The 16,389-nt window shown below is 37.2% G+C and overlaps 1 protein-coding gene and 1 pseudogene across 1 annotated transcript in view; one reads left to right on the top strand and one right to left on the bottom strand.

Moving 5' to 3' along the window:
- The window catches only part of LOC107655025 (NACHT, LRR and PYD domains-containing protein 12-like), an 18,909-nt gene extending 12,195 nt beyond the window's left edge, over window positions 1–6,714 (top strand). The window contains exons 9-10 of the mRNA XM_016442417.1: window positions 6,047–6,093; window positions 6,167–6,714. Of these exons, the coding sequence (XP_016297903.1) occupies window positions 6,047–6,093; window positions 6,167–6,714 (595 nt within the window). The remainder of the gene's footprint in view (window positions 1–6,046; window positions 6,094–6,166) is intronic.
- Window positions 6,715–13,733: 7,019 nt separating this feature from the next.
- Window positions 13,734–16,389, bottom strand: part of LOC107655024 (uncharacterized) — a 5,318-nt pseudogene continuing 2,662 nt past the window's right edge.

Here is a 16,389-nt window from a genome sequence, read left to right as displayed (position 1 = left end):
GCCCCATTGTACCCTATATATATATATATATATATATATATATATATATATATATACATAAAGCCCCTCTTTTTTTGAACACAGACATGAAAATGCACTATCCGAACTTACATTGTTTTAATTCATGAATGCTTTGGAGGTTCATTGAAGGTTGGTCTCTTTTTAAAGCGGACATCGAATGCCCATTTTTCACAAGATGGTATGATTCTTTAGGGTGTTTATAAAATGTCTGCAACATACTTTGGTTAAAATTCTTCAATGGTCATCTAAAACAACACCTTTTTTACATAGTCAAAAACAGCTATGTTCGTAGCGACCCATTTCAGTGCACGTCTCTTTAAATGGTAATGAGCTACTGCTTACACCACCCTTCTCTTCTGTTTTTTGTGTATTCAGTGGCACATTAGAATCAAAATTAAAACTAATCCACTGCTACCTCAGTTGTTCTCATGTCAGGAGAAAATGGCTCTTATGTTCACTTTACATCCAACTACAAAACATGTACATTGCTTACGAGACATTGTTGTCGCTACAGCTGCTCGAGCACAGAGAAAATGGCTGACAGCATACAACTAGCTGAGGGCAGAAATATGCTAATACGGGACTGTCCGTCAGCAGTCGTTGGCAGGGTCAAAATCAAAATGGCTTGATATTTGAGACCGTTTCGGTTTTTTGGGATTAAAAAATTATGTGAATGGATTTTTAGCATTGTAGGGTGGTTGTGTTCACACACATTTATATGCAAACACCATGTAAAAGTGAATTTTGCATCTGATGTCCCCTTTAAAGAAGACACTCAGCAGATGATTGATAAAGTGAAATCATTAAAAAAAAAAAATAAAAAAAAAGTATGAGAAATGTATAGAAGTTTAGGTTTACTGTAATGTACTGTACCAAAATAAAAATTTATTGTACTGTAGAAAGTGTTAATATTACATAAAATATTTTAGAAAAGATTTTTCAAAAATTGCTATAAAATTAAAGCTGTATGTCTAAAGTTAGTTTCCAAATTTGAAGTCGATATAAAAAAAGTAGGTTCCTGTATGATTCTATTTAGGGTGTTATACCAAAAATAGCCACCGTGTAACACCCAAACTCCATTGAAATTTTTAGATGCATATTCCTGTCACAAAAGTAATATTAAAAAAGAAATGTATCACAAAATAACTAAAAACTATGAAATCTAGGGAGTGAGACCTTTCCAATTTTGTCAAGATTATAAAAAGTTTTGATTATAAAATATAATAATATATTTTGTAATATGACACTTGACACCACCCACTAAGGGGGAGGAGACCGCTAAAATATATTTAAGTAATGCGATATCTAATTTAAAAATGAATTTCACAGGATGAATTGTGTTTTTTAGCTTTTAAAATGATAATTAATGATGATTACTATAATATGTAATGGGGGAAAAGCCATGCATCCCACCGGTGGGACGGTGACAGATTAACATCACATTTAGTTGTCATTGTTATTTATACAATTAAACAGTTACAAACACATATACATTTTTTATAAGAAACTTCCTGAAGTATATAAATCATAGGAGTACACAGCCAAATAAATAAGTCAGTCACACCCATGCATTCACAAATATATGTGTGTGTGTGGGGGGTGGGGGGTGGAGAAAGGGTTCCAACATGGTGGTGCGTTGATCAGACTATACATGCTCCTACAGCATTCGTCAATTTCTTTCTTAAACAGCCTTAAACTGAACAAATACATATAAATAATTGTAAACAACATCATGACAAAATGACATCGCGTACAACAAAGAAAAAACACGGAAATCAAGATGACGCCAATGCTGAGTCTGCTAATCACCAAACTAGCATGACACAAGAGGCGAAAGAATCCAGCGCAAATACCGACAAAAATCAAGAGAGCAACATTATGAGTGCAATTGCAAGTATGAGAGAAGACATTTCAGTCAAATTTACAGGAATTCTTTCAGCCATACAGGAGGTTAAACAAGAAGTCAAGGAATTTTCAAACAGACTGTCTACAGCGGAACAACGTTATCAGGTGTCCGTACTGCAAAATACTGTAGACAATCTTCAGCAACAGGTGAAACTTCTGGAACTTAAATTGGAAGATCAGGTAAATCAAAGTCATCGCAATAATGTGCTTCTTGTCGGGTCTCCCTGAGGGTACGGATGGCAAAGATACGGTGGGATTCCTCGAGAGATGGGTACCTGAGGTATTGGGACAGGAGTCTTTTACCAACCCGATAGCTATCGAAAGAGCTAAAAAAAAAATACGCTAAAAATTTAACTAAATCCGCCAGCAGGTGGCGGCAAGTCACTAATTTTATCACTGAATCATTCATTCAATTGATTCGTTCGTTCAAACGGCTGAATCATTCAGGAATGAAGCAAGTAACTGTCTTTATGAACTGACATTTTATCACTGAATCATTCATTCAATTGATTCGTTCAAACGGCTGAATCATTCAGGAATGAAGCAAGTAACTGTCTTTATGAACTGATGGAAATCCGTCGTAGCGATGGAGCAACGCCAATACAAAGGTGTTGGAAAGGTCAAATTTATTCAGCTTTATTTTCTCCTAACTCTAGGGGGTTTATGATTTTAATGCACAAGTCAATTTCATTTCAAGTATCTAAGGTTTTACAGGACACAGCAGGACGTTACATAATAATTCAAGGTTCTATTCTGAGTGAAAACATTATTTTGGCAAATGTGTACGGACCTAATACATATTGTCCAAGTTTTTTTCTTTTTTTTTTTCTTTTACTGTCTTCTTTACCAGGAAAATTGCTAATTGCTGGAGACTTTAACTACACATTATCTCCTAGCCTTGATCGCTCAACAGGTTTAGACACAACACACATACAGTCTAGGAAAAAGATATGGGACTACATAAAAGAACTTTGAAAATAATTTGTGTGACCCATGGCAAAGGTTATACTACACTAACAACGAGGCTATCGGCGCCAACAAAATTTTTAATGTTCCTTAAAGTTTCTTATGCTCACCACATAGAGAATGTTAAAGGGTTAGTTCACCCAAAAATTAAAATTAGGCTGCGTACTCACTTTACTCACCCCTGAGGCATCCTAGGTGTATATGACTTTCTTGTTTCAGACAAATCCAGTCGGAGTTATATAAAAAATTGTCTTTGATCTTTCAAGCTCTATCATTTCAGTCAGCGGGTGTTGCACTGCTTCAGTCCAAAAGACCTGAAATAAAAAGTGCCCTTCCATAAAAAAAAGTGTCTCTCACGGCTCCGGGGGGTGAACAAAGGCCTTCTGTAGCGATTTGATGCGTTTTTGTAAGAAAAATATCCATATTCAAAACTTAATAATCACTTTAATGTAGCTTGCGCTCACTGTTGTAAACAGAAGCAGTTCCGGGGAATGACGTATGAGGTCGGCTTTGCCCGACAAACAAAGCTTTTTATATTCAAAACGTAATAATCACTTGAATCTAGCTTGCGCTCACTGTTGTAAACAGAAGCAGTTCCGGGGAATGACGTATGAGGTCGGCTTTGCCCGACAAACAAAGCTTTTTTTCTCTCTCATGTGCTTCTTGTCGGGTCTCCCTGAGGGTACGGATGGCAAAGATACGGTGGGATTCCTCGAGAGATGGGTACCTGAGGTATTGGGACAGGAGTCTTTTACCAACCCGATAGCTATCGAAAGAGCTAAAAAAAAAATACGCTAAAAATTTAACTAAATCCGCCAGCAGGTGGCGGCAAGTCACTAATTTTATCACTGAATCATTCATTCAATTGATTCGTTCGTTCAAACGGCTGAATCATTCAGGAATGAAGCAAGTAACTGTCTTTATGAACTGACGGAAATCCGTCGTAGCGATGGAGCAACGCCAATACAAAGGTGTTGGAAAGGTCAAATTTATTCAGCTTTATTTTCTCCTAACTCTAGGGGGTTTATGATTTTAATGCACAAGTCAATTTCATTTCAAGTATCTAAGGTTTTACAGGACACAGCAGGACGTTACATAATAATTCAAGGTTCTATTCTGAGTGAAAACATTATTTTGGCAAATGTGTACGGACCTAATACATATTGTCCAAGTTTTTTTCTTTTTTTTTTTCTTTTACTGTCTTCTTTACCAGGAAAATTGCTAATTGCTGGAGACTTTAACTACACATTATCTCCTAGCCTTGATCGCTCAACAGGTTTAGACACAACACACATACAGTCTAGGAAAAAGATATGGGACTACATAAAAGAACTTTGAAAATAATTTGTGTGACCCATGGCAAAGGTTATACTACACTAACAACGAGGCTATCGGCGCCAACAAAATTTTTAATGTTCCTTAAAGTTTCTTATGCTCACCACATAGAGAATGTTAAAGGGTTAGTTCACCCAAAAATTAAAATTAGGCTGCGTACTCACTTTACTCACCCCTGAGGCATCCTAGGTGTATATGACTTTCTTGTTTCAGACAAATCCAGTCGGAGTTATATAAAAAATTGTCTTTGATCTTTCAAGCTCTATCATTTCAGTCAGCGGGTGTTGCACTGCTTCAGTCCAAAAGACCTGAAATAAAAAGTGCCCTTCCATAAAAAAAAGTGTCTCTCACGGCTCCGGGGGGTGAACAAAGGCCTTCTGTAGCGATTTGATGCGTTTTTGTAAGAAAAATATCCATATTCAAAACTTAATAATCACTTTAATGTAGCTTGCGCTCACTGTTGTAAACAGTAGCAGTTCCGGGGAATGACGTATGAGGTCGGCTTTGCCCGACAAACAAAGCTTTTTTTCTCTCTCAGGGCTTTATCTTTATATGCGGAAATAGTAGTTTAAACAACAGACCACGAGGATTCACACACCGTCGCATCAAGCGCATCTGTGAATGTAGAAAAACAGAAATTAAGTAGGCTATATAAAAGGAATAAAATAAACAGGATTACGCAAAACATATTTCTCTTAAAATAATTAACAGATTAACAAAAGAAAAAAACTGTACAAGTATATGCTACGCTCATATCTGTGACACTTTCAATGCATTTTATTTGTTTTCTTTTGTATATCTTTATTTTATTAAATCCAACTGATCCCAGTGCTGTTTAGTTTCGCTTTAAATAAACTCATTTTAGCTTGACGTTTGTATGCTGTTTATAATGAAAGCCACTATAACCTAATTTGTTTTATTTTATAATTTAACATATCATTTTATAGCTACTTCTTTTTCATTCTGGTTCTGTAATAACATTAGCCTAAATTTAAAGGATTTGTTGTGGAATGAGGGGAACTTAATAGGCTATATAATGTTTTTGATATATTTACCAGTATTTAATATTCATATAAACTAATGTAATTGTTTGCAGTTATGAGGTTAACGGGGGGTTTTGGAGTAAGATCAATTTCTCTTTCATTAAATTACTTCCTCTTTTTTTGGGTTACGTTTCTCCGTGTCGTAAACTAAAGGGCGAGGCTTCTAATCCGGGTTGTTTATAGGGGAGTGATATTCAAATGATGATTGTTTTCAGCTGCCACATTTATCAATGTACGATCATTCGCATGACGGGATTGGCAGCATACCAATGTTTCATGAATTGTACATGGACTCTGTCTAAAGTTGATTTGTGCGCTTGGACCAGTGCACGTTTCTACGTTAGATCGATAAATGAGGCCCATTCAGTAAAATCCTACTGTCATTATTTTCTCCTGTAAATTCTTTATCATTATATTATATCAATATATATCTATATTTCTTTGGGTTATTTATAATTTACTTGCATTTGACGCAGGTGTTCATTTCATGGCCTGGTTTTTAAACTCGAACACGCATCTCATTGCTGGAGTTTCTTTAAGCTCTTTCATTAATGCAAATCTCAGTGCTTTAGACCACTTCAGTCTCTGAACTATATTGTAGCATGTTTATCACTTTGCCATCATGTTTAGCATATTGCTAGTATGTTAAAAACATACATGTTGTTTTATCTCATTATTTCTTGTTTGTCAATCATTGAAAGCCAAAATCAAAAGTAAAAATATAATATGATTTTGTTTGTTTACTGATTGAATGTGACTTTGTGTGTGTTTTATAGTGTGGATAATAAAGGAGAATCCTGGATTACAGCAGGACTACACAAATGTACGTCTATAACACACACACACAACCCTTCAGTGACTGGTTGTGTTATAAACGTCTCTCTTCTTGTGTTCAGATGCCTGTTTTCTCACACTGGATCCAAACACAGCAAACAATGAACTCATTCTGTCTGAGGAGAACAGAAAGGTGACATATGTGGAAAAAGATCAGTCATATCCTGATAATCCTGAGAGATTTGATGTGTATCAGATTCTGTGTAGAGAGAGTCTGTCTGGACGCTGTTACTGGGAGGCTGAATGGAGTGGAGTTGAGGCTGTTATATCAGTGACATATAAAGGAATCGTCAGGAAGGGAAGGAGTCGTGACTGTATGTTTGGACGCAATAACATCTCCTGGAGCCTGTTGTGCACTGAAGCCAAGTTCACTGCCCGTCATAATAACAATTCAACGGACATCTCTACTCTTTCACGCTCCTCTAATAGAGTAGGAGTGTATGTGAATGTGTCGGCCGGCACTCTGTCCTTCTACAGTGTCTCTGACACACACAAACTCACACACATACACACATTCAACAACACATTCACTGAACCTCTCTATGGTGGATTTGGGGTTTATTATGTGAACTCCTCAGTGTCTCTGTGTGACATAAACAGCCTCTATTAAGAGCCTGTTATTCGAAGCATGAGAGATACACACATAACCTGATTAACTATCACATAAATACAACTCTAAAATATTTGTTTCTTTTATGGTTGGTGTCTCTCTGACACACACACACAGAAGGTGTAAGTTGTAATGGAATTCTCTAATACTGTTAATACGTTAATACATTTTATGTGAGCAAATTAGAATAGAAAAGGTGCTGGTGTGTGACAGGAGGGCCTTCATCCAAGGATTAATATGATGAGTAAGTCTACGAATTAAGTCTAAGAATGTGGTTACATGACCACCACCATTGAAATACCATCTTTGGCCTAGAGGTAACTTTCTGAGAGATAACATTCTGACGGGTGCGCTATAAAAGAAGAAGGATGCCCTCCCTTCACTGTCACACTCTGCAGCCACTCTGAGTGGCTGTATGACTGCTGGCCTTTTCTTGCAAGAAAATAAACAATTTTTAAAGACAATTGGACATGTTTGTCTCTTATTCAGTGATATAATTTTTATTTGCCACAACAATTTGGTGTCAGAAGTGGGATTCCATGAATGTGCCTCTTGGACCCGAGAGTGGACGGTGACTGATCACCCTGGACTGAGTAGTTCCAGCCCTACCTCGCAAACTTGAGAGAGAGGGGCCGACCGCCAGGGTCCAGGAAAACACAACTGGAATCATCAAAAGAACTCTAGTGGCATCTTTCATCAATTTCTCTGGTAAGAGACAAATATGTATTGATATTAAAGAAAAAAAGAGAGTGAACTATGCGGGCTGACTGAAATCTGTGGCAAAGAGTAGTGAGTTTGGGAAACTCAAGGTTGGGGACCAACTACTCGAGGTCAAGGACCAAAAATGAACTGGGTGTGGACTGGAGGGTCAGTCCTAGAGCTCTTCCTGAACAATTTTAGGTGAAAAATCGGATCTATTGGAGATGTTTAGCCCGGCTCCCAGATAACAAATATGTACCTGTGTATAATATTTTGCTTGCTAATACTGAAGGGACTTTCCCCACAAAAACAGCCTTGGCATTAATTTCTACTGGTCAAGAAGAGTGAGTATTTATGTGAAACTCTGACGAAGAGCATAAGTGTAATATATAATGCTTGATTGGTTCTGTTTCTATTCTGTTTTTTTTATCAATATATGATAGGGGAGGGTGGGAGTGTAATGGAATTCTTTAATATTGTTAATACTTTAATACATTGTACGTAAGCATATTTGAATAGGACATGTGCTGGTGTGAGACAGGAGGGCCTTCATCCAAGGATTAATTTGATGAGTAAGTCTAAGAATGTGGTTACATGATCACCATTGAAATACCATATTTGGCCTAGAGGTAACATTCTGAGAGATAACATTCTGACGGATGCGCTATAAAAGAGGAAGGATGCCCTCCCTTCACTGTCACACTCTCCAGCCACTCTGAGTGGCTGTATGACTGCTGGCCTTTTCTTGCAAGAAAATAAACCATCTTTAAAGAAAATTGGACATGTTTGTCTCTTATTCAGTGATATCAATTTTATTTGCCACAACAAAGTTCTTCTTAACAGCCATTAAAGTGCACCTATTATGCCATTTTGAATATTGCCTTTCATGCAGTGTGTAATGTAGCTATATGTAAATGGAAACCATCTGCAAAGTTGGAAAGCTGAAAGTGCACGATATATAAAGTTGTTGTCTCCCAAAAGAAAGAATTGACTCTGAACAACCTAAATGAGTTGTCAGTCATTCAAATCCCACTTCTGTTACGGCTACATGTCACAGGGTAATGTATTTGCATAATGTGCAAACAACTTGGATTAGGGTTAGGGTTAGCTTGTTCGTGTGGTTAACATCACATGTAGAAGACATTGTGTCCTATGCTGTGAAAGTAAATTCATTTTATTTTCACTTCAGAAAGATGAGGCTGCAAAAAATCTGTGGTTAAAATTCTTTTTTTTTTTTAGTTCATTCATATTAGGAACCTTAAAAATGGCATAATAGGGGCAATTTAAACTGTATTTGCATTATATATATATATATATCCTAACAAACCATACATAATTAAAAAAAAGCTTATTTATTCAGCTTTCAAATTATGCATAAATCTCAATTTCAAAAAATTGACCCTTATGACTGGTTTTGTGGTCCAGGGTCACATTTGTTATTACAGACAAACAGCTTGTCTCTCAGTCACTAGCTAGTTTTCATCAAAGGCAAAAGTCCTTGTGCATCAGTGCTGATAGCTTTGTGGGCAGCACATTGACATATGGCGTAGTTGCACTTCGGGTGTCCCGAGTTTGAATCACGCCTCGTGGACCTTTCCCGATCCCACCCCCCTCCTCTGACCAACTCGCTTCATGTCATATCTCCACTGTCCTATCATGGAAAATAAATACAAAAACGCCAAAAAAAGTCCTTGCGGCGTGAGTCGAGACAGATTTTGATTTTAGCTTTCCTTAGTTGGTTGTTTGTACGTCACTGATTGGAATAATTCTCAACAGCAATGGGCAGACTAACCTTGTTAAAAATTCAAACATGATGTCATGCATTGGTGCAAATGAAGTCTTAAGTGCTAATTTTTACCCATTGCTCACTAATCTTTCCCTGTGCTATGGGTTCTCCTACACCAAACCTTCTGAGCTCAATATTCAGCCACTTCTGACCTGTCAGTCTTGCATTAATATAGTTGATTCTGATCAGTGGGTTCAGATTGAGCCGTCGACCCATACACATGAAGGCATGTCGAAGTTTAGGGTCAGCACTGTCCCAGGCTGCTACGAGTGTATCAGGACCAGAATGCGATGGGTCTGTGACTGTGAGGTCACCTTTCAGTATCATGTCGTAGACGGTCGGTTCCTCAACACAGAGCTGGAGCGTCTGCAGTGTAACCGAATCGGTCCAGTGATTGACGTGACGGTGATCTCAGGGAAACTGGAAGAAGTTCATCTGCCCCATTATGTCTGTTTAGGACATTCTGACCCCTCTCTCAAGGATGCTGTGAAAGTCCTCAGTGTAAAAGATGAGGGAATATATGTAGAGCCTGTGCAGCTGACCCGATTTCATGCTAAAATTGTCCAACCATCATTCTCTCTTAAAACTTTAATTATAAGTTGGATAATGCAGTGGGATGAACACTGCGATCTTCTTCTGTACATGTGTTCTAAAGATCCTCTCATTTTACATGTCTACTTCTTTTCCATTTGATGATCATTTTAAAGAAGTTGTGGAGAAAGAAGAAAAATCAAGCCTTCCAATCATGCATTTTGGTGCTTCTGTCCATTCCAAAGAAGGGATCACATTTAGATGAGAAATTTCTTCAATGTCAAGATGTATCTGGAGAATGATCTTAAGATGGCTCTTGTCACAGATGAGGATCAAAACATTGTCTGGACTGCAACAGTTGAGAAAGATGAACTTGGTCAGATAAATCCAAAGAAAGATGAGCTGCGTCTGCTTCTGAATAGTGATGAGGATAAAGCAGCATTTTTTTGATAACCATTCAGAGGTTTACAAATGTTAAGATCGTTGCAGATCAACTGCTTCAGCAGCAAATAATTCAGAAGGAACAATATTCACAAACCACACATGATACTTTAACCAGTGTGGACAGCATGAGAAAGATCTGTGACATTATATTTAAGCATAGTGTCATGCGACAGCTAAATTAATCTTAATTGTTCAAGATACTTAATGACCTCAGAACATCCGTCTGATTCTTGTGAAGGAAATATTTACAAATTAATAATTTTAATCAATAAAGCATAACTAACATTTCCCTTTCTTGCAGGCTTGACATTTGCATGCTTTTAGAGAACAAAATGTTCCCTAGTTAGTGTGTTGTAATGATGATGCATATGGACAGGACGAGATGGCTTTTTGTTAAAAACCATAGGAACTCATGGCTTAGGGAACAAGACATCAGGGTCAGATGTGCCTCATATTTGTTGTATGATATTGTCCTTCAGAAAAGCATTTTTTTTATGTCAAATGTGGCTAGTGAACTAAAAATATATAAAACCACGCAAGTACTACACTGAAAAAAAATAACTTGTAAGATTTACTTAACATTAAATTACTTAATAACATTCACAGTATAGTAAAGTCTTTTTTTTTTTAAGTGCATTAAGTGAAATTTCACTGGGACTGGAACAACTGCATGTTACCAGGGACTGGAACCCTTGTTTTAAACTAAATTTCATAAAAAATAAAATAAATAAAAAAAACAAAAATATATATGCATTTAACGCACTGTACACCGCATTTGTTTGGACAACATAAAACATAAAATATAGCAAACAATACTTACAAACAACAAGATGTTTTAACTTGTCAGTATTGACAAAACTGCAAACACAATTATGGAATGGTCCTTCTTAGAACATAGTATTTAAACCTAACAGCCCTCTGAAACAGTGAAGTTGCAACATTCAAACCAGCACTCTGAACTAGTGCATTTAAAAGTATGCCATTAAAACCTTAATGCATTAAAACATTTTAATGCATAAATGTTACTGCTACAGCATTAAAGATGATAACTTCATCTTTAAAGTTTGAACTTTTGGGGACAGCTTAATCCCATCAAGTTCTAAAAGAACGTTCTGAAACACCTCGAATGCGTAGCGCAGTGCTCGAGGGTATGCAAGGTTAAGGGCATAGATCAGTCCCATAAGCAGCGTGCATGCCTTGGCGGTATTGCCGCATCCTTGCAACATTTCCTTCCCTTCTAGAAGAATGGATACATCTACTGGTTCTTCCCCTTCAGCACCATGGACAATGAGGAGTTTTAGTATGTGCAGACTGGCATCACTCCAGCTATCTTCCTGCATACAACATACCAGGGGGACAAAAAAAAGATAATTATTTTGAGAAACAGAGAATTGCTTTGTTCAGCTGTGATAATGAAGTCACTTCAGAAGATTAAACACATTCCTACTAAAAATTACCATCATTTAATATAGTTCAAATTATGTTAAACATGAGTTAAATTAATTTAACAGTAATATGTTGCATCAGAAATACATTTGTATAACATGGCATGAGATGGCTACACTCCACAGATTGTTTCCTCTGAATAAATGTTGCCTCAAAGCCATAAAATTGCCTCTGCACCTTTACAGTGTCAGGAAATCCAACGATTTTGTAGCAGAGTACAGTGTTTGTAATTAAAAGGGTTGGTTCACCCAAAAATGTTAATTCTGTCATTAATCAATCACCCTCATGTCGTTCCAAACCTCTAAGACATTCGGTCATCTTTGGAAAACAAATTAAGTTATTTTTAAGGAAATCCGAGCGCTTTCTTTCCCTTCATAGTCTACACAACTAGCAGTTTCAAGGCCCAAAAAGTTCTTAAAGATATGATTAAAGTAATCCACATGACTCCAGTGGTTTAACCTCAATTTTATGAAGTGATGCAAGTGCTTTGTTTGCACAAAAAAAAAAAAAGTACCACTCTATTTACACAATATGAATCTCCAACATGTTCACACAACAATGTCTGCTCTCGTGTAAAAAACATGCATGCATCATGGTGCTCTTGTGAACGTGGCTGCAAGATTAACAATTAACAAATAAAGTTGTTGTTTTTTTTGGTGCAAATGCAAGGTTAAGGGCATAGATCAGTCCCATAAGCAGCGTGCATGCCTTGGCGGTATTGCCGCATCCTTGCAACATTTCCTTCCCTTCTAGAAGAATGGATACATCTACTGGTTCTTCCCCTTCAGCACCATGGACAATGAGGAGTTTTAGTATGTGCAGACTGGCATCACTCCAGCTATCTTCCTGCATACAACATACCAGGGGGACAAAAAAAAGATAATTATTTTGAGAAACAGAGAATTGCTTTGTTCAGCTGTGATAATGAAGTCACTTCAGAAGATTAAACACATTCCTACTAAAAATTACCATCATTTAATATAGTTCAAATTATGTTAAACATGAGTTAAATTAATTTAACAGTAATATGTTGCATCAGAAATACATTTGTATAACATGGCATGAGATGGCTACACTCCACAGATTGTTTCCTCTGAATAAATGTTGCCTCAAAGCCATAAAATTGCCTCTGCACCTTTACAGTGTCAGGAAATCCAACGATTTTGTAGCAGAGTACAGTGTTTGTAATTAAAAGGGTTGGTTCACCCAAAAATTTTAATTCTGTCATTAATCAATCACCCTCATGTCGTTCCAAACCTCTAAGACATTCGGTCATCTTTGGAAAACAAATTAAGTTATTTTTAAGGAAATCCGAGCGCTTTCTTTCCCTTCATAGTCTACACAACTAGCAGTTTCAAGGCCCAAAAAGTTCTTAAAGATATGATTAAAGTAATCCACATGACTCCAGTGGTTTAACCTCAATTTTATGAAGTCATGCAAGTGCTTTGTTTGCACAAAAAAAAAAAAAAGAATCTCCAACGTGTGTTCACACAACAATGTCTGATCTCGCGTAAAAAACATGCATGCATCATGGTGCTCTTGTGAACGTGGCTTGGAGATTAACAATTTGTTAATAATGTGGTAAGGTTTTTTTTGGTGCAAAAATAGCTCTCGCATTGCTTTATAAAACTGAGGTTAAACCTCTGGAGTCATGTGGGTTACTTTTTTGATGTCTTTACAAACTTTCTAGGCCTCGAAAGTGCCAGCGGTGTAGACTCTCTATGGAGGGAGAGAAAGCTCTGGGATTTCATCAACAATATCTTCATTTGTGTTCAAAAAATAAACAAATGTTTTAGCGGTTTGGAATGACACGAGGGTGATTAATTCATTACAGAATTTTCTTTTGGGGTAAACTAACCCTTTAATTTGATTAACTGACAGATGCACACTTAGTTTATTATTCCAGATGATATATCAACTTTAGACTGTTGCAATGTTTTCTTTAGGCCATCACTGAGCAGAAATATCCACCCCTTCATCTACCTCCCCTCTTTTACTTTAGGGTTAACTTGCACTGTAAATGGTAAAACATTTTAAACTATCATTTAGAAAAAAAACGTGCTTTACCAAGCAATCTTCAAAGAGATCCTCTTCTTTCTCACCAAGGTAGATGCTAGATAACAGATTCACGTCTCATCTCAATGCTTTGTTCCTGTGAAAATAAATATTTATATTGTATCATTACATAACCTATTATTCATACACATTGAACTCTATAAAATGAAGTGAGAACACAAAAGCATGCACGTGCAAGGAGCAGTGATTTGAGCACTAAAAGCAAGAACCATGTGTGGAAAAAGATGGAGCATGCAGTGTCATAGGATGACTCTACTTCTTTTTCCTGTCTGCTTTGCAGTTTGGCCAAAATAGAACTGCTGCCAACACAGTATTAACATCTGTACAGATTCTTAACAGCTGAAAGGAAACTTTCAGAAATTGCAAAACCTTTTGACGCTACTGCTATTTCCACCATGCAATACCGTAACACACCTTACTCAGTTTGTCCAGAAATGGTCTCAGCTTGGACCCCACAACACCTCCCTTAGCCTTCATCAGGGCAATACATTTTGGTGTGTAGTTGTCAAGTTTGAACATGAAGCTCTGCTCCAGGGAAATTTAAGTTATTCTTCTGAACTCCTCCTTGATCTAAATTGACAGAAGATTCAAGAGTACAACAGCAGGACCTGGGTTAAATCAGTCTGATGCAGAGAGCGAGGGTATAAGGCCTTTAAATCCTGTAGATATTAATAGTGGAATGAATAATCTAGCACTTTCTTTTGTAATGAACAGCTAAAAAAAAAAAACACTAATTTGGAATCCAAATTTAACTTTGACAGAAGTACATTTAAAGTTACATTTTTTGTTCATGTGCTCAATCAGTAACTGTAATTAATGATATATATTATTAATTCAGATTACTGTTACTTCACCTACCTCAGCTTCACAAAATAAAGCAGGCCATCTTTTTTTGAAGTCTTCAGCAGCTGGACTGCCACTCACAACCTCAAGCCTTCGATAGGAGAATGTTTTGGCCATTTTTTTCTCGAATCACCTTGGTGTTGTTTTTCTTCTGTACTTCATTAAGAAGCACCTGTCTTTTTATTTCCAGACTGTCGTTACTTTCTCCACTTGGATTTGGAGGGAGATAGTTCACCTCTGCTTTTTTTGGTCTTTTGCAGTTTTGGGCAGGAAATCTCTCTCCAGGGGCCTTTTTTTTCCCAAGGAGTTGATATGAAGTTCAGGAAGAGGTACTGCACATTTTTTCATTTTAGTGCGGTAATTTGCCATCTTGTATTTAAGATGTCGCTGCCACCCATACATGGCTGAAAATGATGTTCCAGGCTCTTGTAGGCATGGATGCTTCTTTATCAGAGCTTCTACAACTGCCTGAATATGAAGACCAGTGGGATAGGCAGTGTAGTGGAATATCGCTTCTGCAAGCTTCTCAAGTATGTCAGATGTCATGCTTGGATTCTGAAGGAGTGTGCCATCCCTTTCATAAGCCTTGTTTCCTTCTTGAAGGGCCATTTCGACATGACATGAAAAGGTGGGTATCACAAAATTAGTTGGCCAAGATTCCGATCGATGCTCTGAGGGCTGTGATAAAATGATGGTGTCAGATGAACTAAGTGAGGAACTCTCATCCCGGATAGATTGATTCATTGGAACTGGAGAGGAGGAAGCAGCAGGCTCAATGATGGGAGTCAATGTGAGAACAATAGACGGTTGAGTTTTAACTAGTTTGATTGTGTCTTTGTCCTTAATCACATCTGTTGATGTCAGAGTAAAGAATTCATTATCAAAATCTTTGTCCATGTACATGACCATATAGCTCCCTAGGAGTTGAAAATGATCCTGTGCTGCTGCCAGAAGTTCATCTACGGTGCTAGGGATTCCATCTGGAAGGGTTAACTTGTGAACTTTGGTTTCTTCGATGATAACACGTAGTTGAGTAGGGGAAGACATCATCACAGCCTTGGATAAGCACAACTGTAAGAGAAAACCAAAAACATATTAATACTCAATAAGACAAGATAAAATATTTGTAATTGTTTTTAAAAACATGAAAACAGTACTGCAATATAAGGTGCATGTATATTAAGGCATGCTATAAAGTACACAATAAATATTTAAGACAAGTTCAAATCTTGAATAAATGCACAAATAATTCCTGATGTTACACAAGTCGGTTTTGAATTATTTAAGAATTTACATAAGTTGTACTTTACCTAGTTTGACAAACAGATGTAGTGTTTCAGAGAAACCATTCGAGTACCTTCCAATGCATAGGAAGTAGGGCTGTGCGATTAATCGAAATCGAATCGAAATCGCGATTTGAGACGTTGCGATTTCCTAATCGCAAAGCCTGCGATATGGACGCGATATTACTCTGTTCCAGAGCATATGCATGACTGCCAGCCTTGAGTTGCAGTCTTACTAACCAATAGAGTGAGCGCACCTCCGTTCTCCCCAATCAGCACTGCGCTAGCCAACTGTAAACACCCACCATTAAAAAAAAAAAAACCTCGGAAAGCGGGACGGGAGAGAGACAGAGTGGGATTATGGCGTCTACTGGGTCAGATCGATAGTTAGGCAAATTAAAACTAAAGAAAAACGTATGCAACTTAAGCTTCGACATGACAAACAACGAACAAAAAAGGTAATATGCAAGAGCTGCGTCACAGCGCATATCAAAAGCTCCCTTATCGGTTCTGTTTTCAGTACTGGAGAATAAAAGATACATTCTTAGATGTTTTTGTTAGTACGTG

The sequence above is a fragment of the Sinocyclocheilus anshuiensis genome, unplaced genomic scaffold, assembly GCF_001515605.1.
Source record: "Sinocyclocheilus anshuiensis isolate Anshui unplaced genomic scaffold, SAMN03320099.WGS_v1.1 scaffold1181, whole genome shotgun sequence".
Lineage (NCBI taxonomy): Eukaryota > Metazoa > Chordata > Actinopteri > Cypriniformes > Cyprinidae > Sinocyclocheilus > Sinocyclocheilus anshuiensis.
The sequence above is the reverse complement of the archived record's forward strand: the minus strand, read 5'-3'. Positions and strand labels throughout refer to the sequence as shown.